Source organism: Podarcis muralis, chromosome 14 (assembly GCF_964188315.1).
Source record: "Podarcis muralis chromosome 14, rPodMur119.hap1.1, whole genome shotgun sequence".
Classification (NCBI taxonomy): domain Eukaryota; kingdom Metazoa; phylum Chordata; class Lepidosauria; order Squamata; family Lacertidae; genus Podarcis; species Podarcis muralis.
Genome location: NC_135668.1, coordinates 13,707,808 through 13,735,585, shown reverse-complemented (window position 1 = coordinate 13,735,585; position 27,778 = coordinate 13,707,808). Strand labels below are relative to the sequence as shown.

Below are 27,778 nucleotides of genomic sequence, written 5' to 3'. Positions count from 1 at the left end.
TGTAACAGTGGTTTGCTTTCCTTGTCTATGAATAAGCATTATGACTAAATACCTAACCATAGTTGATCACAAACCAGGATATGAAACCATGAGTTTGAAGGCAATGGGTTGTATCCATCTAAATACTACTCAAGAGTAGACCCATTAAAATTAATAGACCTCAGTTAGTCCTGTCCATACTCTGAGTATGACTAATGTGGATACAATCTAGTGGCTTTAATTAACCATGTTTTAAGCATTCAGTGAAGCAATGGTTAAAGTAGTTTTACTGCCTCTCCATTCACCGCAGGTGGCAAGCAGATATCCCAAGTGGTTTTGGTTAGATCTGACATTTGCTAATATATGTCTAATGGTTTGTCCAGGCCATGAACCGGTCTTTGCCAAATGTCATTTTGGGTGGATACGGTACAACATCTACGGCTGGAGGAAAGCCCATGGAAATAGTTGGAACACACACTGAAGTTGGAATCGATCAAACTGTTGACATGATCAAGGAAGCTAATTCGATTATCATTACACCTGGTAAGAGTTCAACAATGCTTTATTAAATTGTTTAGTAGTTGTGCACATGGGCTATGAAAACGTTCTTGCTCAGGTTCTTGTTCTGCTGTTATCTGTGCAGTTCCCAAATATCCATATTTATTTTTCCAATTAACAAATCACTTTTCACTATATGGAATGCAAAGGTAAGCAATCTTTAATTACCTACTTGTTAAGGCAAATGCTGTTAGTCACATCAGGCTCTGCTGACATCTGTGCCTCAGCTGAAATGATTAGAAGACCATATGAGGTGAGGTTGGTTGGGCCACTTAGTGGTCAAGGCTGAGAACTGAACTTCAGTTGTGTGCTGAGACAAACAAACAAGTTGACCTGGAATGAGTCTGTACCTCAGAAAAGTGCGTAATGTCACTGACCAGAAATGTCCTTTTCTAAAACAGTGGGAAGGAGACTTGGAGAAATTTCTGAAACTCAAAGCTGATTCAGGATGTAAGAAGTTCTTCATTTTCCTTTCTACCTTTTTTGTTCATTGCATGCAGCACTGCTTCCATTCCACCGGCGTTCATCTTCTGCTAAAACTGCATTACTTGTCTTGCTGTCTGCTGCGGCAAAATTATTTAACTTATGTAATTCACGTAAGAAATGACGTTGTCATTATATTATTCCACTGTATTCGTTCCACCGCAAACAAAAAATAAATCAATTTGGGGGACATGGATGCAATCGATTATGTATCGTTTGCAGACTAAAAACAACAGCATATATCGATGTTATTAGCTGGATTCATTTCTGTTCTGAAGAGGGGACAAATAAGCCAACATTGGCAATTTCTGCTCCTGTTTCTGTTTTTTGTCAGAATTCTATGGCATCCCTAGAGCTAACATACAGTTCTGCCAGATTCTAGATGGAGAAGGTTCAGACAGGGGTAGAGGAAGGGGTGTGTGGTGGGTGCAGGCCGCCCCAGGTGTCACCACTGAGGGGGGTGACAAAATGCTGGGCAGCACTCACCACGGGGCCTGCAGCGCGCCTGAGCCACACGTCTCTCAGTGGCTTGGGCACGCGCAGGCTCCACACTGCCCAAACGGTCCGCCTGCTGCCTCCCCCCCCCCCAGCTATAGGGAGGCTGAGTGGGAGGAGGCAAGTAGACTCTGGAGGCCCCGCCCCATCCCACTTGCCCTGCCCCTGGGTGCACCACACCAGGTGCCCGAGTGGCTTCCTCCACCACTGGGTTCAGAAGCAAACCAGAGTTGAGCTTATTTTCTTTCTCCAGCTTAGCAAAAAATAAAAATAAAAACAGGAATAAAGGCCCTGCTTTACCGAGTCCTTAGGAGGGTAGTCTCTCAGGAGCTTCAAGTTCAGGAGCTTCAAGAGGAGAATGGGTTTTTCTATTTTGTCTTCAAGAAGCCATCTGTCCTCCTGTCTTTCCCATATACCATGGCCCCCTGGGCAAGACAGAGCAGGTGAGGAAAAATCAGGATGGTGCCAAAGTCATCTTGCACTCTTCTGACGCCAGCTTCTTTTCTGTGTGGCAGAGCTTGAAGGGCATAAATGACACCTGGAGTTGCTTCATTTTGTGACTTGAACATGCATTCTGTCTGGAATAGACTAATAGCTCTTCTGTGGCGCTTCTTCTTCATCATTATTACAGGGCTGGGAAGCATAATGACTCCAGGGGGGTTGATGCTATTCTGATTTTTTTGTCCATTTCCAAGCTACATTATTTGACCATGAGACACTGTACCACGTGGTCTTTGAATTCTCCAGAAAAGCATTCCTCCTCTTATTTTTATAGGAAACCAGAAAAATATGTCCTACTGGATGAGCCTGAGTTCATAGCAAGAAAGAAACAAACCAAAAAGAAGATGCAAGTCACTGATCTCATTGACAGGGAAAATTCCCCTGCTAGGGGCATTGAGTTGTTTGCAGGAGCATTCAATTAAACCAGCTGGTGGTCTTGGCAGGACAACTTCAGCCTGGATGCTTGAGCCAGGCCTATCTCTTCTTGGGCTCTGATAGTTCAAACCTCTTGCAGGAACAGAAAATGAACATGTCTAAGTCCATTATTCCCCATCTAAACATACTGCTTTTGAGGGAGGTGGGATGAGAGAGAATGAATTTAATATTTCAGAGATGTTTTTTCAGTAATGCTTTAAAATAGGGTTACCAGATGTCCTTGTTTCCCAGGGACAGTCCCTGGATTTGCAAATAAGTCCCCGGACAAATTCCGTCGCTGGAATGTCCAGGGATTTCATCTAATGTCCCTGGGAAATGCATCAGCGGCAGTCTCAGCAGCCCGGAGCAGTTGGCTCTGGCTGGCTTCAGGAGCTGCTCGGAAGTCCCCGTATGATGGTGGTGCAGGGGCTCTAAGATGCAGCTTCCGGGCTGCCTCCACCTTCCCTGACCCCAGCAACTAAGCTGTGAAGGAAGGCTTCATGCTGCCTATCAGAGCTTGCATGCAAGCAGGAGGGGGCAGGGATCTCTCAGTTAGGCAATGGGAAGCCTCGCTTCCCAGCTGAGGGATCCCTGTCCCCTCCTGCTTGCACGCAAGTAGGAATGGGATTGGGGCTGCTCTGATGGGAAGGGAGGCATCGTGCTGCCCGAGCTCACCACCGCCACTGCCACTCTCGGCACTCCTTCTCCGCCTTCCATGCCTGACGCACTGAGCACCGCTTCCCCACCAGCACCACTGAAGAACCAACAACTCAGGGGCTACCCAGGCTCATGGAGAAAGGAGATAGAAGCCTCGGAGGAAGGGGAAACATGGCGGTTGAGGTCAAGGCGGCGGCCACCCCTCTGCCACCACCATCGCTGCAGCATCAACATCCCAAACTTGTAGTATTTTATTGATTGGTTGGTTGGTTGGTTGGTTGTACCCCCAGATTCATTGAAAAAAATCTGGTAACCTTACTTTAAAATATATATTTTACATGCTTGGAGTGCTCAGATATTTCCTCCTGGTCAAAATACAAAAATTCCTCTCCCTCAAGAGATGAGAGAACTTTGTGCAATGAAAGTTTATAGGGGGAAACTTCATCTGGAACTAAAGACTGAGTTCTGAATTCAATACTGCAGAGTGTTTGGAGGGTTGGGAATCCTCTGGTTGTTTCCTAGTAGGGTTTTAGCAATGGGTTGTATTGGTTTTCTTTATGCTACCCTCACCTCCATTTGCTCCTAAATGTCTGTCTTAATTTTCATGCTGTTGGGTTGATGTTCTACGATTGTTATATACTCTGATAAGACTTTTTGCTCATTTGTGGGCCACTGTGGACCCTTGGTATATATTTGCAGCCAGATAAAAGGGCCCCAGAATCTTTGTTTAAATCTAGGGCTGGTGACGGTGGTCAGAGTAGCTGGGGGCCTGGAAACTCCTAGCACTGTTGCTGCCGCTGCTGGCTCTCACAGCTGTCTTCTCTGAGCATGCAAACAGCGACCAGAATAACTAAAGATGGAGCAGCATTTTCCCATTTCCCCCCAAAAGGGGGACCCAGACTTGGCCCCGTGTCAGTGGGGGTGGGCCCAGCTTTTGCCCAAGGATAATAATTTATTATTTATACCCCACCCATCTGGCTGGGTTTCCCCAGCCACTCTGGGAGGCTTCCAACAGAATATTAAAATACAATAGTCTATTAAACATTAAAAGCTTCCCTAAACAGGGCTGCCTTCAGATGTCTTCTAAAAGTCTGGTATTTGTTGTTCTCTTTGACATCTGGTGGGAGGGCGTTCCACAGGGTGGGTGCCACTACTGAGAAGGCCCTTTGCCTGGTTCCCTGTAACTTGGCTTCTCGCAGCGAGGGAACCGCCAGAAGGCCCTCGGAGCTGGACCTCAGTGCCCGGGCAAAACGATGGAGGTGGAGACGCTCCTTCAGGATGGCATGTTCTGGTGCTTGGCTTGCCAGGTGATGAGGGAACATACTGAAACTATATTGCCTAGAATGTTCCAAACCTAAAGCTTTCCACTATTTATTGGGACAGTGTGCAGTTCAATTTGCTGCCCCTGAATATGACACAGACTGTGCAAGACATGCCAGCTACTCTGTTTGACAGAATAGCATAAGAGGAAAAAAAGGGACCATTTTTTTGTCCCATAAGTTTTTAAATCTAAAGTTGCACCACAGGAAAAAACAACAAATGAAGAAGAGCTATCGGAGAGATGAGTGTTAAAGGGATAAATGTGAACATGCACTTTGAGATGTGCTGCATACACAAACCATACATTTAAAGCACATCTATTTCCCCCAAAGAATCCTGGGAACTGTAGTTTATTAAGGGTGCTAGGAACTACAGCTCTGTGGGAGGCTAAACTACAGTTCCCAGGATTCTTTGTGGGGAAGCCATACGCTTTGAATGTCGGTGTGTATGCAGCCTTAGATTTGGTTGGGAATTCAGACCTGGGAGATATTAAGCAAGTGCTTAAGCTCTGATTTCTTTTCTCTTGTCATTATAGGTTGGGGCCTTTGTGCAGCGAAAGCTCAGTATCCTATTGCTGACATGGTAAAGATGCTTAATGAACAAGGGAAGAAAGTCAGGCAAGTGTGATCAATATGCTGGTATAAACAGGTTATATTACTAATAAGAAATTTAGTCCCCAGAGATCTGGTGTGATCTGCAACCATTAACTCTACAGTAACAGTTTTGATGGCACTCTTATGGAGTGAGATAATTCTTTAAAAAGATGACCTTGCTATGTGGAGGCATGTCATAGGACCTGTTTGTATCTACCCTTCATTCATGAGAAATGGTTGGCCACTTCTTTTCCTTCTTTCTTCATTCCCCTCCTTTCATCTCTCTCCTCAATTACTGGGTCCTGCTAACGAGAAACATCATAAAACTCGAATTCATAGCTAACAGCAGTGGTTGTTTTTTTTTGTGGTAGGGAATGAGTTGCTTGTACAGAGGTACCTCGGTTTAAGAACGGTCCTGTTTATGAACGATTCTGTTTACGAAGTCCACAAAACTGGAAGTAGTGTTCCGGTTTGTGAACTTTACCTCAGTCTAAACCAGAAACCGAGTGGTGGAAGGGCACCGGCGGCAGGAAGCCTCATTAGGGAAAGCACGCCTCGGTTTAAGAACGGATTTGGTTTAAGAACAGACTTCAGGAACGGATTAAGTTCGTAAACCGAAGTACCACTGTACTCATGTTGTGGGTGCCAGCACAAAATGGCTGCCCATGGCAGCAAAAAAAAAAAAAAGTGACTGTACTGTGTGAGTACCATCACAAAAGACCACTGGTTAACAGAACAGAACAAACTGCTTTGCTGGTTCAAAAGGTTATAAAGAGTCAGTCCAGTGTATTGGAGAGCTATTTTATGATGAGCTACACCTACTGAAAGCCCTGTCTTCTTTTGCACTGGGCCACTCTGGGTCATGCAGCCATGAATGGCACGGAGCATCTACACATTAAAAATAGTGGCAACTTTTGCACATTTTCTCCTCTGCACCCTATTGTGCTCTGCCACCACAACAAATAGCAACATGCTCCTTGTTATTTATTTATTTATTTATTTATTTATTTATTAATCGCCTTTATAGACTGCCTTTCTGCCAAGGCATTTTATGCTTCCTAGGCTGCCGGAAGTCTACATTTCCCTCCATCCCAGAACACTGCCGTTCCTCTATTAGGAATACAGGAAGCTGACTTAAACAGAGTCAGACCAAGTTTCATGATTGTTATCACATCTAGTTTGGCTGCTTGAGTTCTGGACATGGATGAGGGACATGTGGATATGGAACTCTGCTTAGGTATGAATCTTGGTAGGAGTAATTGAGATGATGATGATGATGATGATGATGATGATAATAATAATAATAATAATAATAATAATAATAAGTAGTAGTAGTAGTAGTAGTAGTAGTAGTAGTAGTAGTAGTATTTATCTGGCTGGGTTTCTCCAGCCACACTGGATGGCTCCCAACAGAATATTAAAAACACGATAAAACATCAAACGTTAAAAACTTCCCTAACCAGGGTTGCCTTCAGATGTCTTCTAAAAGTCAGATAGTTGTTTATTTCCTTGACATCTGATGGGGAGGGCATTCCACAGGGCGGGCACCACTACCGAGAAGGCCCTCTGTCTGGTTCCCTGTAACCTCATTTCTTGCAATGAGGGAACTGCCAGAAGGCCCTCGGAGCTAGACCTCAGTATCCGGGCTGAGTGATGGGGGTGGAGATGCTCCTTCAGGTATACTGGGCCGAGGCCGTTGAGGGCTTTAAAGGTCAGCACCAACACTTTGAATTGTGCTTGGAAACGTACTGGGAGCCAATGTAAGTCTTTCAGACCGGTGTTATATGGTCCCGGTGGCCACTCACAGTCACCAGTCTAGTTGCCACATTCTGGATTAGTTGTAGTTTGTGGATCACCTTCAAAGGTAGCCCCATGTAGAGTATTGCAGTAGTCCAAGTGGGAGATAACCAGAACATGCACCACTCTGGAGAGACAGTTTGCAGGCAGGAAGGGTCTCAGCCTGCGTACCAGATGGAGCTGGTAGACAGCTGTCCTGGACACAGAATTGACCTGTGCCTCCATGGACAGCTGTGAGTCCAAAATGACTCCCAGGCTGTGCACCTGGTCCTTCAGGGCATAGTTGCCCCATTCAGAACCAGGGACCAATTATACTCTCTTGGCCTAGCGTACCTCACAGATATTAGCAGAGTGACTGAAAAGGATCAGACCAGAGTCCAGTGAGAAAAGAAACTGATCCTAAATTACTCAATGTGAGCTGAATGAAAGCAGCACATAATATGAGGATAAATAAACAGAGAAGTTTTTTCTTTCATAGGGTACATAGGGTAAAAACCTGATTAAGAAGTACTTTTCCCTCCTACACTTGCAATTGTGAAAACTCAGCTGACACTTTCGTACTGACACTTAACTCCTAACTAACTACAGCCTCCAGCCAGTTGGAGTTTGCTGTCATTCAGACCAATAACAGACCTAACCCCTTAAGACTCTCGCTGAATAGTCCCTGCTATTGCACTTCTCACAATAGGTTCCGACCATCTGTTTCAAGCTGAGAACGGTGCTCACCCATTGAAATTGCCTTTCACGAATGCTGGCTGCCTTTGCTACCCATCACTCTCTCCTTAGTGGTTCAATCAGGAGGTAGGGAAGCCTGGAGCTGGCCTGCCGCCGCCTGCATAGCATTGCTAACATTTATCAGTTTCTTTTTATTAGTTCAGCATGTCTTGGACGCAATGTGGCCATTCCTTTTCTCTCTTTGGTTCCAGGTTTGGCATCCATCCGGTGGCAGGCCGTATGCCAGGGCAGCTGAACGTTCTGTTGGCAGAAGCCGGTGTCCCTTATGACGTTGTGCTGGAAATGGACGAGATAAATGAAGATTTCCCAGGTAAAGAATGAGGGTGGAGAGAGGAGAGAGAAATAAATAAATAACAGCTTATCTTTTATTCAAACCATGCTGAGAAAGTTAGTTGTATTGTGTGCTTTTGCAATTAGGCCAAAGAATAATCATGCTGTCTCAAGTGCTATTTGCTCTTGTCTCCTATCCTCCTCTGACTTCTCCCATAGAAGCTCTCCAGGTATCAACTTTAGCTGAGCCCCATAGCAATCTTTTTTTTAAATAAAAATAAAAATAATATTTATTATTTTCCATACATAAACATAACAGAAGAAAAAGCCAACAATAATAAAGAAAAAAGAATTAAACTAAAAAAGGGAAAAGAAAAAAGAACATCAAATACATTAAATCACCACATAAACTGAAACTTAATTAATTACTCAAAATCCATCTTCATAAACATATTACTTGACTTCCTCAAATCTCTTCCATCTGAGTTTCTTAGTAATTATATATAGCAGTTTCCAATATCATTATTTCATAAAACAATATCACAGTCATAATCATATTTCCTAACTTTTCTTATTGTACATTTTCTTATTTATTTAATCCCAATTTAATCCTAGGCCTAATTGATTCTTTCAAGTGATTACATATCTTTAATATTACAATATTTATTCAAATAGTCTTTGAATTTCTTCCAGTCTTCTTGGTATTCCTCTTCTTTCTGGTTGTGGATTCTCCTGGTGAGATCAGCCAGCTCCATAAACTCCATCATCTTCATCTGCCATTCTTCTACCTTTGGTAGTTCTTGCGTTTTCCATTTTTTGGCTAGTAAAATCCGTGCAGCAGTTGTGGCATACAAAAATACTTTAACATCTTTTTTGGGCAGTTCAGAACCTGTTATTCCAAGGAGTAAGGCCTCTGGTTTCTTCATAAAAGTATATTTCATCATTTTTTTTAATTCATTATAATTTTTCCCCCAGAAGTCTTTAACCTTGGAGCAAGTCCACCACATATGATAGAAAGTACCTTCTTTTTCTTTACATTTCCAACATAAATTATCACAATTGTGGTAGATCTTCGCCAATTTAACAGGGGTTAAGTACCATCTATACATCATTTTCATAACATGAGCCCCATAGCAATCTGCACCAGCTGGTCAGGGGTCCCTTTACCTTTTTACACACCTGAAGCCTACACCCTAGGTGTACTACTATTTGTTCAAACCTCTCTCAGTGGCTTTGGGCCATCATATTGCGAGCATCAGATTTGCAGAGGGCTATTCTGGAAAGCGGTTCTGCTTGTGTAGCATACTTTCTCAGCTGACTTCAGAGGTGGTCTGCTTCCTCAGACTTTCTCTTCTAGAATGAGCTGAGAGATGCAAGAGCCTTTTGATGTTTCATTGGGGAGGTCAAGTTTTATAGCGTGATGCTGCTGGACAAGAATTAAATGATTGAGCTAACAATGCATCTATGAATCAGCAGCTTACAGCTGTCAAGCTGGTGCTCCAGCAAGTCTCCTGCGTAAAATCTCTTTAAGCAATGAAAGAAGCAGAACGCTTGTGGGAATCAGAAGGCAGCCAAAAAGAGAACGGAAAAAGGAATTTCAAAAAGGAGCTCGGAAGTAATCTCAAGCCTCCATCTTAAAAAAATCTGTGCTTTGAAATGTCCCCCCACCAAAATCCAGATGCTTATAAATTATAATTTAAATTATATAAATTAATCTTACCCTTCCTATTTCATTAAAAGGCTGCTACTTTCATATTGCAAAACTGATCTAGGTAAACCATCTGGGCCACGGGCATCATATGAAAAGTAAGCTTTTGAATCGAGTTGTGAATACTGAATCTCACACTTCTTAACACCGTTGTTGGGTTCAGCTAATTGAGAAGATTGCCCGTTTCTTCTTTGGAAGAGGGCATGACATTAAGTCATGACTATTCCTTTATAATAATTTTCAGCTGTCAATCAGAATTCACTGTTAGTCCTTCAGTGAAGGGACTTAACCCTGTGAAATTGGCTAGGCCAGTGCGGTAGAGACTACTATCCCTCCTGCATCATAAAGGTAAAGGGACCCCTGGATGGTTTAATGTATGACTCAGGCACTCAGCAGAAGGGACAAATTGTGTCAATTTCTTCCTGTTTGTTTGAGGAAGAGAAATAACATGCATAAGACTCATGTGCGATTGAGCATCAGCATGGAGTGCCTAAGTTTTCTGTTACAGGTGATGATGCATAGCTCTACTTCTCCTTTACATATGCAAGTGTTCTAGATTCAGGTAGGTAGCCGTGTTGGTCTGACACAGTCGAAATACATTTAAAAAAATAAAAAAATGTCCAGTAGCACCTTAGAGACCAACTAAGTTTCCTCTGGGTATAAGCTTTTGTGTGCATGCACACTTCTTATACCCAGAACAAACTTAGTTGGTTTCTTAAGGTGCCACTGGACAATTTTTTTTAGTTATTTCATCTGCAGGTGTGGCAGGTGTGGCAGTGGAAATGCTGGACCATTGTCTTGCCTCAGTGATGGACTGGATAGGAGGCAATAAACTGAAGCTCAATCCGGATAAAACTGAGGCAGTGTTAGTGTGGCAGGTGCATGAAAGATTTCCTGCTTTTGATGGGGTTACACTCCCACTGAAGGAGTGGATATGCAGATTGGAGGTGCTTCTGTTATTGCTTGAGTCTCAGGTGGCCTCATAGTGCACATTTAGATGTGGTGGCATGTGCCCTAGTTGGCTTGAGGGAGTTTTCCTTCAGATGTTTGGTTGAATGTCTCCCTCCCTATGTACAAGTCCCGAACTAAAAAAGACAAAACCTCTCTGTTCCTTTCTCCTCATTGTTTCTGTTCAATTTCTTTATCGTTTTTTCTTTTCTCTGGCCTCCAGATTTATATGTTTATAAGATTTATATGCTTAGATGTTTTATCTGTCTCCGCATCCCAAGGGAATTAAGCAGTTGTCTGCCAGCGAGTTTGAAAGTCCTGACAAAAGGCAGTAGCTTTTCAAGTTTCTGAAGTGCTGATGAGTTTTCTTCTGCCTCTCAGACACAGATCTGACTTTGGTAATCGGTGCCAACGACACTGTGAACTCTGCAGCACAAGAAGATCCAAATTCAATTATAGCTGGTATGCCTGTATTGGAGGTCTGGAAATCTAAGCAGGTAAGTAATGGCAAGGGGTTGACTCTTTTGTGATAGCCTCCAACAGAATTCCCTTTGCATCTCAACCCATGAGAATCGGGCACAGGTTCCTCATTCTTGATGGATCCTTGGCCTGTTCTAACAGGGCTAGTCTTACATCGTGAAGAATAGGCCTTTAACAAAGGAAGAAGATTCATAAGACTGTATTATGGCATGAGTACCTAATTGGCTCTCCAGTCTACTTCGCTTAGTTACAGGTACTTATGCCCAGTTAAAAATGGAAAGGTTTCCACTAAAGTTTAGGGTTGCCATATTTCAAAGAGTAAAAACCAGGACACCCTGAAAGTTGTTGAGCTTTTTTAAGGAAAACCCCAAAACCACGATTTTTCAATTGACTTGGTTCCCCCCAGACATCAGTTCCGCCTTTGGAATTGTATAGACGTTTGGCAGCTCTACCAAAGTTATCTTCCTTAACATTTCCATGTCTAAAGCTTTAAGGCACTTCAATCCACAGCTGTATGCGATAATATTCCAAGGTCTCTTTAAGTGCTTGAATACTCACTTTTATGGAGTTGCGCCGTGTTGAATTGATGATTTCAGCCATATAATAATTAAACAATCCATGGCCTTTTAAATTGGGGCAGTGGTATTGTTTTTGTTTGTTATTATGGTATGTATTGTTGTGTTTTTGTATTGTGAACAATCCTGTGATCTTCGGATGAAGGGCGGTATAGAAATTTAAGAAATGATAATAATATGGTTTCAGAGTATAATATGGAGTATAATAATATGGTTTCAGCTACACTATGATTGCTTGAGTACCTCTCTATTCATGCCACCATTTTGTTTCTCCACCAGGTCATTGTCATGAAGCGCACCCTGGGAGTTGGGTATGCTGCAGTTGACAACCCCATTTTTTACAAGCCCAATACCTCAATGCTGCTTGGTGATGCCAAGAAAACCTGCGATGCTTTACAAGCCAAAATTAGGGAATCTATTTCTACCCATTAGTATTCCGTGTTTTGTGTAAAAACATAGGGCACCAGCCACCCAACAATAAACCTTGTTTAGTACCATTAATTTCATTGTTTGAGTTTATTTATTATAACTTATTTAATACATTATTTGTACCTGGCTCTTCAGCCACAGAAGGGCTCCTGAAGCAGCTTACAAATATCAGGAATAAGACAGCACAGAAAGTTGAGCATTTTGAAATCAAGGGAACTAAAATGAGGGCACCTTTGACTGGCTTGTGTCCATAATTTGGTATTGTTTAGGAAATAAGTTTGGTGGTGGGTGGAGACTTTTTTATATATACAGTTGTGTCCAAAAACAGCTAGAAGAACCTGAGGTATTGGATCATGTTGGTAATTTGTGGGTTCTGTAAAGGTAAAGGACCCCTGGGCGGTTAAGTCCAGTCAAAGGCGACTGTGAGGTTGCAGCACTCATCTTGCTTTCAGGTCAAGGGAGCCGGCATTTGCCCACAGACAGCTTTCCTGGTCATGTGGCCAGCATGACTAAGCCGCTTCTGGCGCAATGGAACACCATGACGAGTACCAGAGCGAATGTGACGGGGTGAGCTCCTGTTGCTCTGCCCCAGCTCCTGCCAACCTAGTAGTTCAAAAGCATACCAGTGCAAGTAGATAAATAGGTACCGCTGCAGCGAGAAGGCAAATGGTGTCTCCATGTGCTCTGGCTTCCATCTCGGTGTTCCATTGCACCAGAAGATGAGTGCCACAACCCCATAGTCGCCTTTGACTGGACTTAACCATCCAGGGGTCCTTTACCTTACCTTTACCTTTTTGGCTTCTGTGCCTTTGTGGATGAAAATGTAAATCTCTGTAATTAAAAATTCAAATGACATCATTTGCAGCTTATTTCTCAAACTTTGCCATTGTAGTTACAATGGTACCTCAGGTTAAGTACTTAATTCGTTCTGGAGGTCCGTACTTAACCTGAAACTGTTCTTAACCTGAAGCACCACTTTAGCTAATGGGGCCTCCTGCTGCTGCCGCGCCGCCGGAGCCAGATTTCTGTTCTCATCCTGAAGCAAAGTTCTTAACCTGAAGCACTATTTCTGGGTTAGCGGAGTCTGTAACATGAAGCGTATGTAACCTGAAGCGTATGTAACCTGAAGTACCACTGTACAGCACTTTAAGTAATCAGAGGCAGCTGAAAGGGATGGGCCAATTTGGGTCTGGAGAAGTGTCGTCAGCTGCCAGACCAAGGACAGGGTAGAGAAGCAGTGATGGATAGGCTCTAGGCCTTGTAGCAGCAGTCCATTTCAAGGGAGTGATGGCTTGGTTTGCCACCGACCAACTGCTCCTCAAAGTGACTGGCTATGATGAAATGGACATCTCATATATTGGAAATCATGCCTTCTGTGTTTATTCCAACGATCCCTCCCCTTCTCATTAGCCTCATTTTTAAAAAACAAAAATACTACAGCTTCTTAAGTCAGGGAAAGTCTCTAAAGCAGCATCAGTTGCAGTGCAAGAGGTTGCAGCTGGTGGAGAAAATGGTTAGACCGCTCTCTTTTTTGCAGAGAAGCACTTTTAAGTGTCCACTAGAGGATCTTTGACTCCTGAAACTCACAGAGGAGTAAACTGGATTGTAACACACTCTAAAAGTAAACCGACACTTGTTTATATAAGGTTTTATCTGTCCCTACTTTTACACTAAAAATGTTTTCAAAGTAACGTGATTTGGAAGAAAACGAATTATGTTTCGCCTCTTCTGACTGATCGTTGAGAATACATTGGGTCAGGGGGTCGCTTTGATGTGCGTTTCCAGTGGGCGGATTCCTTTCCCTTTCCATTATAGCCCAGTAATCTTCCACAAAGCTGTTTTAGAGACTTTCCTGGGAAAAGTTCAAAGGAGTCCTTGTTTAACAACACACAGAGAGATGAAAATGTCAGAGAGACAATCAAAAGTCATTCACTGGAAACAGTATTAATCATTGCGCAAAGCCAAGATGCCCTTTTCTTGACAGCAATAAAAAACAACAACACATGGATGGTGAAAGCATTTGCTGTTGCAATTTATTAGAGAGATGACTGTTGAAGATATTTCTTGCTGTAAAAACATGACACAGTTTTGTATAACATTAGTGGTTTTAGCAACATAGGCTACCATCCAGTGAGCCTTAAGGACGATTCTTCACTATGTACTGGACTGCAGACTACATGTCTAAATAGGGGTTATTCTACGTACCCTGAGCCTGTATTCTGCTATATCACCATTCGATGAATATGTTAACACCAGCTGGCCAGTTCTACCCATCCATTTTTGTGTGTGTGAATGAAAGTAATGATAGATTTTGCCCATACTGGGGAAATAAACTACCTTCCTACTCTGCCCTCCCCAAACACCTGAAATTTGGGCTCTCCCTACAACACTGATTGGCGATACATATAGGATAAATAGAAGTACTTCTTCGCACCATGCACAATTAATTTCATAGGCTAACTACCATAAATTGCTGTGAGGAGGGCCACTTAGCTTACGTGGTTTAATTGATCAGGGACAACAACTATCAGTTAAGATACCAAAATGAGATGTCATTTTAGAGACATTGACATCTGAAGGCAGATGGAGAAGAGCCCAGCCCAGGCGCTGTGTTTAAACTTCCCCAAACCACCTAGGAAGCCACATGACTTGGCCAAAGGACTCTGGCATTGATAGGCCTTTAGTCCAATCTAGCAGGCCACTCCTTACCTGCTATTTCAACAGGGTTCCTTTTACCAAACACCGATACCATAAAAAAATCTATCCCTTTTCAGAATGATAAGGCTCTAGTGCAAGCCCTATCCGTGCAGGGTAGATCACAGCAAGAACTAGGAGTAAGATGCCTTGTACAGCCTTGTACAGTCTTCCAAAGCAACTATTCTATTCCGAACCTCAAAATAGAAAGCGTAATGCTGGTGGTCAACAAAAGAGGTTTCAAGATCTCTTAAGGCAAATCTAAAAAAATGTAGTATAAACACCGACAACTGGGAAACACTGGCCTGCGAGTGCCCCAATTGGAGAACAGCCTTTACCAAAGGTGTCATGGACTTTGAAGATGCTTGAACTCAGGACAAAGGGGAGAAATGAGCTAAGAGAAAGGCACGCTTGGCAAACCCTCACCGTGATCAACTCCCACCCAGAAACCTATGTCCCCACTGTGGAAGGATGTGCGGATCCAGAATTGGCCTCCATAGTCACTTACGGACTCACTGTTAAGACCGTGTTTATGGAAGACAATCTTACTCAGCTACGAATGATCACTGGAGAAGAAGAAGTTCAAGGATAATGGAAGTTGGAGTCCAACAACATTGGGAGGGCCCCAGGTTCCCCACCCCATTATAAAATGCAAGCATGGCTTAAGCAATGGGCAAGGGCCTGTAGTTCAGTGGTACATCGCCTGATTTGCATGTCAAAGGTGCCAGGATGAATCCCTGGCACCTCCAGTTAAAAGGATCTCAGCTGACTTCTGATCTAACTGTGTTAGATGGATCAATAAGACCAAAATAGTTTCAATGGGAAGGAGGGGGAAAATTTTGCCCAGTGCCAACTTATTTCCTTGGAAGATCAGTAGCACAATTCTAGTTTCCCCTAGCTATGCTCTTGAAGGAGGAGGAACCCTGAAAGTATCTAATATGTTCAATCCTACTCAGCTACAAGTGATTGCCAAAGAAGACGACAGCCTAAATAATCAAAAGAAGAAATAAATGTGTAAGTTAAATCAAAATCAAATGTCCAATGACTTCATTTATTTCACTATAGTAATTTAGAAACTTTGCTCTGTTTCTCTCCCCACCAGCCTATGGTTTCTGTACCTCATTGTGAATCTTAAGAAAAAGAGTTAAAGGGCAAAAGAAATGGAAATAATTCTAGGCACTGTCACTGAATGAAACTTAGGCATATTTCTAAACATCACCACTCCTCAGGAACAAACCTACTGGAATTGCTTCTGGAACCATATATTTTGCTTTTAGTGAAAAATCAGACTTTTTTGTATCCCTGCAGCATTTGATCAATGATATTTACTGAAACGAGTTAAGTAACTAGCTGTTAATATGGTTAAGAGTGTGTGCCTTTAAATCACAACTGGTACTTGTATTAAATGAGTTGTTCCAAAGAGGAGGAGGAGAACACAGCTGGTTCTTTGGTAACTGTGAATTTGGCACATCACCTTTAAACAGATTGTTAGGCCAATGGTAACATCTCCTGTACGAAATGTGGTGTGTATGAAGCCTGCAAGCTTCTTAATAAACAAGGGCTTTGGATAGAGGTTAGGAAGCACTTGTAAGACGTGTAAAGGTAAAAGGTACCCCTGCCCGTACGGGCCAGTCGTGTCCAACTCTAGGGTTGTGCGCCCATCTCACTTAAGAGGCCGGGAGCCAGCGCTGTCCGGAGACACTTCCGGGTCATGTGGCCAGCGTGATGAAGCTGCTCTGGCGAGCCAGGACCAGCGCAGCACACGGAAACGCCGTTTACCTTCCCGCTATAAAGCGGTACCTATTTATCTACTTGCACTTTAAGGGTGCTTTCGAACTGCTAGGTGGGCAGGAGCTGGGACCGAAAGACGGGAGCTCACCCTGCCGCGGGGATTCGAACCGCCGACCATGCGATCAGCAAGCCCTAGGCGCTGAGGTTTTACCCACAGTGCCACCCGCGTCCCTGTAACACGTGGGACTTCAGTTTTAATGCACTGTTTGTTGCGGAGTGGGGGAAAACCATTTAAAGGAGTTAATGTCTGTCCTTCTTCTGCTTCCCCCAATGTGGGCTCTACAGCTTACACACAGTACAGTGGTACCTTGGTTCTTGGACTGAATCTGTTCCGGGAATCCGTTCAACTCCCAGAATGGTTCAAAAACCAAGGTGTGGCTTCCGATTGGCTGCAGGAGCTTCCTAAAGTCAAGCGAAAGCTGCGTCGGACGTTCGGCTTCCGAAAAACATTTGCAAACCGAAACACTTACTTCTGGGTTTGTGGCGCTCGGGAGCCAAAACATACGAGTACCAAGGCATTTGAGAACCAAGGTACGACTGTCTAATAATATGCTTCATTTGCAATGTAAAGTGCAGGGCTCAGCTGTGGGCAGAGGACCCTTAATTCCTTTGCAAGCCTTCCAACTTTAGTTGGAAGGAAATGCACCTTTCTCTGCAAATGTATGTTTCTCCTGGTAAGTTTATTTCAGAATCCAGCAGGAAACTTTTGTTTGGCAGTACCAAAGCTGTCAACCTGAAATGGACATAGAAGTAGTCATTATAGTAAACCTGCTATTATAATATTACCAAAGCAATTTTACAGCTTAATTTAGACCCAAACATGTTTACCATTGGCATCCTGCTGAATACATTAGCCTGGATTTTTGTTATTTGTTTTTTTTTGGTCTACTGAAATATTGTTCCAATCATTTTTTAGTAAACAGTTACATCACCAGGATTAAGTCATCCCTGACGGTGAAGTGCGCATTCCTATAGAGTGAAACAGCTGAACTAAGTTTTACTATGTTTAAGAAAAGAGACTCTATGTTGGCATTTTCCCTGCTTATTACAGTCTGAAAACATTTCTATTTAGAGGCAGCGGTCTCAGTTTTATTTCAGGCAACACTCCCATAACAGTCCAGCTTTTTTTTAAGTGTCAAATTTAGCAAAGAAGTGGGGGAAGATAAAAGAGACAGAAAATCCCCCCAACAAAACAATATACACTGTCAGTTCGCATTGAAAACATAACAGCCATCAGTACTTCTCTCTAAAATATGTAAATTGATATAAACCCTCCAAACATCCAAATTGGTGCTTATAAAAAAATATGTTCAAATGTAACAAGGGCAGTAAAGTCCCCAGACCATTTGGAGTCTCTTGGGAACCATAAGAGAGATTTGCCTCAGATGATAAGTTACGGGTTTGGATTTAGGATTGGGCTAAAAAGGACAGGAACATTTTGCATTCTTACAAACAAACAAAAAAACCCTCTAGCCAACTGTGCAATTTATTTAATTCAATTGTTACTAATAAGTTTAAAAGCATAAAGTACAATGGATCATAAGGAATATTTTAGGGGGTTGGTTTTTGTTATTCACACGAAAATTATATTGCCTTAGTCTTTTCCTGCTGACTTGGCATTTTTTATCAATTTGTACATAAACGAGAAGAAGAAAAGGAGGTTGTCATACTGTCCTTCATATTTTTCTTTCAAGAATTCCTTATGATAGTCAACTAGGAAATAATAAATTGCTTCGATGGTAGACAGGTACGTCTCTGGCTTTCCCTTCTGATGACGCCAAAAGCAGGTTTTCCGCGACTTCAGTTCAATTTGCAGCAATCCTGCATTAAGAGAGGTAACAAAACAGAACATGTATACGCTAAATTGTACATATGACTCAAATCAGCTACTTGTAACAGACTGATACAGCGGTTCTCAACCTGTGGGTCCCCAGATGTTGTTGGACTACAACTCCCATCATCCCTAGCTAGCAAGGCCAGAGCTCAGGGATGATGGGATTTGTAGTCCAACATCATCTGGGGACCTACAGGTTGAGAACCGCTGCGAGACACTCTCAGGCAGAGGGGAGCTCTGGTTATAGGAAGCATGTGACTCCATTGTTACAGCAGCTCCAATGGCTACTGGTCTGTTTCCGGGCACAATCTCAAGTGTTGGTTATGGCCAAGGTTATCTGAAGGAACCTGCCCAGGCTTTTAAGATCTTTGGTCCCACCACCCTCACAGGCATGGTGGGTGGGAACACGGAGAGGACCTGGTTGGTGGCTCCTCACAGACTTTGAAACCCCCTTTCTAGAAAAGTTAGACAGGCTCCCTTCTAGTTGCTTTTCCACTAGCACAGGCAAACTCAGCCCTCCAGATGTTTTGGGACTACAACTCCCATCATCCCTAACAGGACCAGTGGTCAGGGATGATGGGAATTATAGTCTCAAAACAGCTGGAGGGCTGAGTTTGGCCATGCTTGCACTAGCAAGTAGAAGCTTTTTAGTGTTTAATGCTTTATTATGTTTGTATATAGGTTGGAAACTGCCCAGAGTAGCTGGGGCAACCCAATCAGATGGGTGGGGTACAAATAATAATAAGATCAATTATTAATGATTATTAATAATAATTTATTTAAACCATGTCCATCTGCATGGGTTCCCCAGCCACTCTGGGCAGCTTCCAATATTAATAACAATTTTAAAAAGCAACAAAACATCAAACATTAAAAACTTCCCTAAACAGGGCTGCCTTCAGATGTCTTCTAAAAGTCAGAGAGTTGTTTATTTCCTTTAAATCTGATGGGAGGGCATTCCACAAGGCAGGTGCCACTACTGAGAAGACCCTCTGCCCTCTGATGATGATCATTAATTCCAACCAGCCTTTGAGAGCTGACTGTTTTTTAAGGAAAGGGTTTTAATAGTGCTGTTCTATTTTTATTACCCATATTTCAATAATTTGTTTCTTATATTTTAAAAATTCTACTAGAGTTTAATTACTTTTTAACATTAATCTTTTATCCTTTTTTATCCTTTTGTGTTTTATCTGTGTTGTTTTGATTTGTGGAAGCTGCCTTGAGTCCCAGTACAGGAAAAGGGCAGGATATAAATAAATATAACAACAATTTCATTTCTCTAATCAGGAAACCAGTGCACATAGGGGCTGGATGCAAGGGACTGTACCTGGTGTTGGACCACAAGGCATTCAATTGCGACTAGAAGCATGCCCATGTATAGCTATGGGGATCCATTGCTTCATCTGTATGGATTGTTCAATTTGTTCATGCAAAGCAGTAATGAGACTGATGTGTCAAGCACATCCCTTCAATTTGCACTTTTATTAATCTGCAGCACTGGGCTTTAGAATTTGGTGTTAGCATACCTTGGAGCCGCTCATCTGTGATTATTTTGTTCGTTTGATTCCAAGTGCTATCAATAAACACAATTCTCTTCAACGGAGCATTTCTGCTGTGAAACTGGTGTTCGCCCAAGTCGCTTTCACTGCCTGACTCTGTTTTCGCACATTTGAGGACTGGTTCTGCTGACGAGTCCTCGTCCTCGTCACAGCCAACCTTCTTCTTAGATTTGTTTTGCAAACAGAGGGGAATGTCATTTATTGAAACTGAATTAGGCCCAGGGAAGATTAGTGCAATCTAGAAGAAAAACAGACACAATGTTGGTGTTATTTGGGATGGGAGGGATCCGTGCAAGGTACCACAGCTACTAAAAAAACCCAGAACTACCTCTCAGCACAGCATCTTCATAAACACTAATGTCAACTGGAACCAACAAAAGAGCAAGTGACAGGGCTGTAACATGATCCTCCCTCTCATAAAACATGCAGTAAAGAATGGATAGAATGCAGGACAGACTCTGGAGTGGCATACAAAGGATGAACAAGTTAAATCGGTTATGATTGATTGGACAAGAGATGTGGGACATAATATAATGATGGAGGACTGGGAGAGGCTATGGAGGAAAGGGGTTAAGTTCACTGCATGTACGATGTTAAAGGAAAATATTATGTAGATGATGTATAGATGGTACTTGACCCCTGTCAAAGATTTATCACAATAGCGATAACCTTTGTTGGAAATGTAAAGAAAAAGAAGGTACTTTTTTCCATATGTGGTGGACTTGTCCCAAGGTGAAAGACTTCTGGGAAAAGATTTATAATGAACTGAAAAAAATGTTGAAATATACATTTATTAAGAAACCAGATATTGTGTACATCAGGTCTTAGAAAAGCAAAAAGTATAATTTCTTGCCTGTCAAATCAGGAGGAACCCAATACAAGTGGCAAATGCAATATAAAATATGGTAACTGGCAAATTGTGGTGTATAATTTAGAGAAGTGGAGGAGCAAACAAGCCACTTATTTTTCCCTTTTCTACATGCAGAAGGGATTCTGAACCCCAGCTGAGCCCTGATATTCTTTTTGTGGAGATTTGGAACACTAGCAGCATTGTGGATTTCATAGCCATCAGCAAGAAGGAAAGAGGAAGGAAACGAGGAAATATCTCCCCCATGCTACTTCTAGACAACCCTTACTTCGTGTCTCATTCCTTCGTAGTCTGGAATACAAGGATATGTGTAAATGGTAACTTCTTCGGGCGCCAGGAGCTTGGCATGTACAGCTGTGCTTTTGCCATCCGTTTCATTGGGATGCTTAATGATGTCAATTTTCAATGGGAGCTGCAACCAAGAGCACAAGCACATACATTGGAGAAAAGGCACTCCCCATTCCATTTCATAAGAAAAATAAGTAACTGGCTGAACATTTTGCATTTGGGTACAGGCAGCAGTGCACAAGATACACACACTTTGCATCAGTGCCTATTAAAAGTCACTGCTTTCCTCAGCAGATCTGCTTAAAGCAGTGGGAACGCACAATGACCAGATTAACTTCCACCAAAATAAATGGTTTCTGAGCCCTATGGGTCAAAGCAGCAGGCTGCAGACTGACTGAATGAAAGATGTTACTGCCTTTTACCCAACCTACTCTAACTGGAAGTCATCTCCAAGGTCTCAGAAAGACATCTTTCCTATTAAAAAGGACCTTGGATAGCAACTGATTTGCAGTACCAGGGATTTCATCTGGAATCAGGGCCCCCTCTTCTTCTTGTACCACTAGAGTTTGGCAAGCCTGTAGCAAGCTCTGAAGAAAAACAGAGTTTTGGGTTGCCGCAGCTTGTTTTTAAAACTGTATTGCAAAAACATGAGTCTCGCTTCATTCCTCCCCAGTTCGTTTATTAGAATGATTCACTGTGACCAAAACTTGCTAAAATTGACAAATTAGATCAAAAATAAGATATATCTTGCACTAACCTTCACAACAGGAATTTCTCCAGTGGGAACAGTTTCAACTGGAACATAGCATGTGTAACAATAGAACATCCTTGAACTATTACATCTGGGACATTTTGATCTCCCTTGTTTTGGGGCCCTTTCAAGAACAGTCTGAGGCGCTAGATGCAGGTTTTCAAGTGGTGTTTCCTGCAACATCGACGTAGTCTGTGAATCTGAACTATTCAGGCCTTCCAAATTTCTTTTTATTCCCTGGTGGCTCTTTTGGTCTTCTTCTGAAATCACAGGTGAATTGAAAGACATCTTACTTTCAAGTAATATCCTTGGACCTGTTACAGGGAGAATCAAAACCACAACGGCTTTCAACAAGGGCCAATTTCCACAGAAACATTTTGACAGTCACAGCAAAACTTTTACGATTTTAGATCAACTTAAGTCAATGGCTATTTTGATTTAAAAAAACAAAAACAAAATACTAGGGGCGCTTTTGAAGATCTTTTTTGAAACACTTTATGGTGGGACATATCTTCTGAGGACTGGGTACAAGATTGCAGTCTTAATGTCTTCCCAATAACTGCAAGTTTCACATACACGTATCTTTGGGGGGGAAACATGTATTTAATTTAGTACATTTGTTTAGTGCTGACTGAGCCTGCCAAAAAGACAGATTCAGCTTCTGATGTGACACCACTAGCCTGCATTTAGGTTGGTTTGCAGAGGAGTGTGCAAAACACCTAATTCAATGCATGACAGTGGCTTAGGAGGAATATTGGAAGCTGCCTGATTCAGAGTCAGGCCACTGGACCATAGCTCAGTACTGTCTGCAATGATTGGCGGAGTCTCTCACCAGCCCTACCTAGAGACTGTCTGCATTTAAAGCAAACACTCTTACCAGTGAGCTACAGTCCTTCTTCCCCACATTTGGCCAAAAGGTAATCCAATGGAAAGCAGAGCCTACCTTTTGTCCCACATCTCTCATAGGCAGATTGTGAGAATTATCTCCTGCTTAAGCCTTGATAGTTTAAACATCTGCTTCTCGGTAGTTTAAATATCTGCTTCTCTAGGGTTTTAATTCTATGGCCTAATTGATGAGTAAAAAGGTAAAGGGACCCCTGACCATTAGGTCCAGTCGTGGCCAACTCTGGGGTTGCGGTGCTCATCTCGCTTTACTGGCCGAGGGAGCCGGCGAGTCATGTGGCCAGCATGACTAAGCCGCTTCTGGCAAACCAGAGCAGCGCACGGAAACACCGTTTACCTTCCCACCGGAGCGGTACCTATTTATCTACTTGCACTTTGACATGCTTTCGAACTGCTAGGTTGGCAGGAGCAGGGACCGGGCAATGGGAGCTCACCCTGTCACGGGGATTCGAACCACCGACCTTCTGATCGGCAAGTCCTAGGCTCTGTGGTTTGACCCACAGCGCCACCCATGAGTACAACACAGTAATTTCCTACACTGATATGACAATGTGTTTTTTAAAAAAACCAATTTAGCTGTATTTGTAAATGTATTTTGCTGGGCTTCTTATGTTACTGTATTCTTTTGTTCTAAGTCACTTAAGGGCCTTAGCAGGCCAGGTGGTGGACAAACACTTAAAAAAAATTAGGTAACTAGGTAGACACATATGCATAAATATGAATACATTAAGGTGCTTATCTTGAATGGCCGAGACAAAATTACAGATAAGCAGATTGTTTGCCTATAACAGTGCAATCTTATATATGTTTACTCAAAAATAAGACCCACTGCGTTCAGTGGGGTGGCTTAGCTCCAGGTAAACGCATGTACCACAACCCAAACCTTTGGAAAAGTCAAGTAGCCCTACAAATGCAAAAACAAAGCAATTATAACATTTTCTCTGTAAACATTGTCCACGGAGCATTGCTAGTTTATATATTTTGCCAACAGTCTGGAGTTAACATTTGTAATGGCTGTTTATGTAGTGGTACTTTTTAAAGAAAGCGATAACTTTCCAGCTTCACAAAACTTGGAACCGTCACTTTTCTTGGTGGAAGAACACAGCAACGGTCCTAAATTTGTTTTTGTTGTTTTCATGTAACAAACCTCACTTCCAATTTGCAGTTTTAGTGCTTTCTTCTCCTGAATGGGGGAAAATTGAGTCCGTTTACTCTGGAAAGCTCGCGAAGTGAGCGAAGAAAGCATCTCAGGTTTGGACTAAAACCTTCTAACCACGCAGATTCCTCAGCGAGTGAGCAGGAAGTTATTTTAATTTGTTATGCATTCCCAGCCTACAAATGGATACGCTTTACTATAATGTCTCATGCCAGATTGGTGTTTAAATCTGAAGCGCCAAAGGTCTGTCATTGAGACCATACGGGTGAACGCTGCTAACAAAGGAAAGGCAAAAACTTCCACAGTCTCCTGAAAATGTACCTGCAAAGTTGTCACTCTGAATTTACATTGCTTGAGACAAGTTAACATATGCAGCACCTATGCCACCCGTTACATGGAGGGAGGGGGATATGCGCACAGGCGTATGAAACTAGGACCGTGCAGGTTTCTTCCCATGAACCATCTCAGTTGTGTTCAAGCTAGTTCTTTCTTCACTCAGAGCACAGAGGTTCTGGCACAAGGTATTGTACCTAGGATGGTCAGATGCAAAATACATCACCTAACTTCTGAAGGTACAGGAACCTTTTTGGATTTTTGCAACAAGCCACCCAGATTCTAATGTACTCCATTAGCCATATATAGCCATATATATCCATAGTGGATACTGCTGACAACAGGAAAGGCAACACCTCTGTGATCTCATGGAAATGTACAGTGGTACCTTGTTTTCAAACACCTTGGTACTCAAACGCCTTGGTTCCCAGACTCCGGAAACTCGCAAGAGTTCCGGTTTTCAAATGTTTTTTGGAAGCTGAATGTCCAATGCAGCTGTCGAATATTGTTTCCGGGGCGCCTGCACCAATCACAAGCTGCACCTTGATTTTCGAACATATCGGAAGTCAAACAGACTTCCAGAACGGATTAAGTTTGGCGCTTTTTGTTTTTGTTATTTATTTTGCGTTTTTGTTTTTGAGGCTTTTTCGGTTCATTTGTTTTTGTGACTGTGTGGAACCCAGTTCAGCTACTGATTGATTGATTGTGTGACTGTGGGAATGGATAAAAGCCCCCCATCCAAACAAGTGCAGGTAAGAAAAAAAATTAATGGTAGTTTTTATCATCTACAATACTGTCTTATTTTATAGTCAGTACATTGATTATTGCTTTCATTTTATGCATCAATGGTCTCGTTAGATAATTTATGTTAAATTGCTGTTTAAGGGGTTGTTTTTAAAAGTCTGAAACAGATTAATCCGTTTTGCATTACTTTCTATGAGAAAGGGCACCTTGGTTTTGGAATGCTTTGGTTTTGGAATGGACTTCCGGAACGGATGAAGTTTGAGAACCAAGGTATCACTGTACCTGCAAAGTTGAGCAAATAAATTACATCTTTCACATTTTGTCAGTGGAACTCAGGCACATCTTGTATTAATGAATGCTTCATTCCAACTGCTGATCACAGTCGCAAATTTCTGGCCAAGAACCTTAAAGCCAAGTTGGATCACTGTTACTTGGACTGCATACACACTACAGTGGTACCTCAGGTTAAGTACTTAATTCGTTCCGGAGGTCCATTCTTAACCTGAAACTGTTCTTAAGCTGAAGCACCACTTTAGCTAATGGGGTCTCCTGCTGCCGCCAGAGGACGATTTCTGTTCTCATCCTGAAGCAAAGTTCTTAACCCGAGGTACTATTTCTGGGTTAGCGGAGTCTGTAACCTGAAGCGTATGTAACCCAAGGTACCACTGTATACCTTTAAAGCACATTTCTCCCCTCAAATAATTCTTGGCACTGTAGTTTCTCAACAGGTTGCTGGGAACTGTAACAATAAAAGAGGTAAATACATTGCCCAGAATTCTTTTTTTTGGGGGGGGGGGGGGTTAGGGAGATGCACTTCAAATGTGTTTTAAAGGTGCAGTGTGTATGCAGGCCCATAACCATTACCAAGATTTCTTAGCTGATATTTAAAATGACAGATTCCACTTCTAAGTCTCCCTCCTCCAATTCAACACCAGCCCAACTTGCGGATTGCACTAATACCACACACAGGAAATATAAGATCATGTCTTTCTCACAGATGCTGGAAGCACTTGCTGCTTTCTAAAATCAAGCAGTTCAGCAACTAGGAAAGCACAACTGAGGATCATTCTACAACATTTTGAGAAAATGCGGGAAGGGGAAGAAATGACTTCCACATGTTCAGGAACCACACTGGTAATTCACTGGAGTGGTACAATAACTGGGTGTTGTTTGCAACCCAAGGAGATCAAAGCAGTTGGAGAATTCTGATTTCCCCCAGTGACCCAGTCCTTCTCTTCATTGTATCTTATTGCGTACTCAAATCATCCCTGATCACTGGTTCTGCTAGCTAGGAATGATGGGAGTTGTAGTCCAACAACAGATGAGGACCTGAAGTTGGGAAAGGTTGATCTAGCCAATGTGTGCTCTGTTGTTATAAACACAGCCTTAAGTGACTGGATAGTAAGCAAATATTCTTGCAGTTGAGGAGACTCCAGGTTTTCATTTTGCCCCATAACAAAGTTTAAGCATCACATCGACTAGATGGCCAAGGTCAAGTTGAAAACCTGTGCCCATATTGCTTTAAGCTCCAGAACACATCTTTGCTTAACTTTATTAAGAACTAAGGCCTACGTGCATTTCCTTGAGGGTAAATCCTACAGGGTGATCAACACTCTAAAATCAAACTGTAAACCTGCAAGTGCAGGAGAGGTACATTGTTCTTCCCAAAATTACTGGGGCCTGCTTGCTCTAAAAGCACCATTTCGATTTTAAGGCCGCAATCTTATGCATACTTACCTTAGAATATACCTCAATGAAAACAATGGGTAAATACATGCTTGCTTGAAAGTAAGTTCCATATTGGATCCATCAGAACTTTCGAATGTATGCATTCTATGTTTTGCATCACTGCTCTCTCTTTTTTTGGTATATAATTTTATTAAGTTTTCTGTTTTACAATTTAAAATACTCCTTTTACATCCTTAAGACATCAGTGACTTCCCTTCTTCTCGTTCCATGGTTCATTTTACATATCATAAATCCCTGAGTACAAGAAGTAAGGTTACAGGGAACCAGGCAGAGGGCCTTCTCAACACTGGCGCCTGCCCTGTGTTGCGCCCTCCCATCAGATGTCAAGGAAATAAACAACTACCTGACTTTTAGAAGACATCTGAAGGCAGCCCTGTTTAGGGAAGTTTTTAATGTTTCATCGTTTATCATGTTTTTAATATTCTGTTGGGAAACACCCAGAGTGGCTGGGGAAACCCAGCCAGATGGATGGGGTATTATTAATAATAATAATAATAATAATAATAATAATAATAATAATTACAAAAACTATACCGTTCAGCATTCCATTATTGCATCCATCAAATCTTGTTTACACTTTGGAATTTATCAGCTGTTAAGCTGATCGCTCGCACTGCGTTTTTATTCTGATGATTGTTGCTGTGCGTTCCTGTTGTAAACTGGTGCGAATACAAAACAACCACTGTTACGATCTCACGCATTACTATCGCTTTTGTTAAACCATGCACTGGATCGGGCAAAGAAGCAACTTGGGAGAGGGTCCGAGGAAGCACCTCGGGGGACAAGAAAAACCTCCATTCCCCTCCCATCCTTAATGGGAGATCTTCGGGGCCTCCAACCCCCCCACCCCACCCCACCCCACGGATCCCCAAATAAATAGAGCAGCACTTCGAAAAGGGAAACCAACCTACTTTTTGCAAAGCCTGGGGGTTCTTCCCTCCGCCTTCTCAGGGTTGGGGGGGGTGTCAGTCACAGCCACTGCACCGTAGAAAACGGCGTCTGTCCTCCGCTACCACCGCGTTGCAGCAGCAGCCGCAGGAACACCCACACCCGGAAACGTGCGTGTATATATCTTTGCGTAGCTAAATATATATATATTTGTCGAGATACCTCTGCCTCGAGGTCGGAACTCAAGTGGCGTGGCCGGCGGGGAAGGCCGGAAGGAT

The 27,778-nt window shown here is 42.6% G+C and overlaps 2 protein-coding genes across 5 annotated transcripts in view; one reads left to right on the top strand and one right to left on the bottom strand.

The window, feature by feature from the left end:
- LOC114584435 (NAD(P) transhydrogenase, mitochondrial-like) overlaps window positions 1-12,014 on the top strand; it is a 69,829-nt gene extending 57,815 nt beyond the window's left edge. The window contains exons 18-22 of the mRNA XM_028706308.2: window positions 363-522; window positions 4,943-5,024; window positions 7,724-7,842; window positions 10,840-10,955; window positions 11,793-12,014. Coding sequence (XP_028562141.2) covers window positions 363-522; window positions 4,943-5,024; window positions 7,724-7,842; window positions 10,840-10,955; window positions 11,793-11,945 — 630 coding nt within the window. The 3' untranslated portion in view covers window positions 11,946-12,014. The remainder of the gene's footprint in view (window positions 1-362; window positions 523-4,942; window positions 5,025-7,723; window positions 7,843-10,839; window positions 10,956-11,792) is intronic.
- A 1,934-nt stretch (window positions 12,015-13,948) lies between these two features.
- On the bottom strand, window positions 13,949-27,773 carry DTWD1 (DTW motif tRNA-uridine aminocarboxypropyltransferase 1). 4 transcript variants are annotated; one of them, XM_028707262.2, is made up of 6 exons: window positions 27,524-27,773; window positions 27,147-27,271; window positions 21,734-22,041; window positions 20,957-21,100; window positions 19,788-20,058; window positions 13,949-18,248 (listed from the first exon to the last, which is right to left on the bottom strand). In XM_028707262.2, the coding sequence occupies exons 2-6, from the start codon at window positions 27,154-27,156 to the stop codon at window positions 18,022-18,024; spliced, it is 960 nt and encodes a 319-aa protein (XP_028563095.2). In that variant the 5' UTR covers window positions 27,157-27,271; window positions 27,524-27,773; the 3' UTR covers window positions 13,949-18,021. The 4 variants fall into 4 exon arrangements, with proteins under 4 accessions (XP_028563095.2, XP_028563097.2, XP_028563096.2 ...); XM_028707264.2 differs by lacking the exon at window positions 27,147-27,271 and having other exon boundaries at window positions 27,520-27,772; XM_028707263.2 differs by lacking the exon at window positions 27,147-27,271 and having other exon boundaries at window positions 27,524-27,771.
- Between the last annotated feature and the right edge of the window lie 5 nt (window positions 27,774-27,778).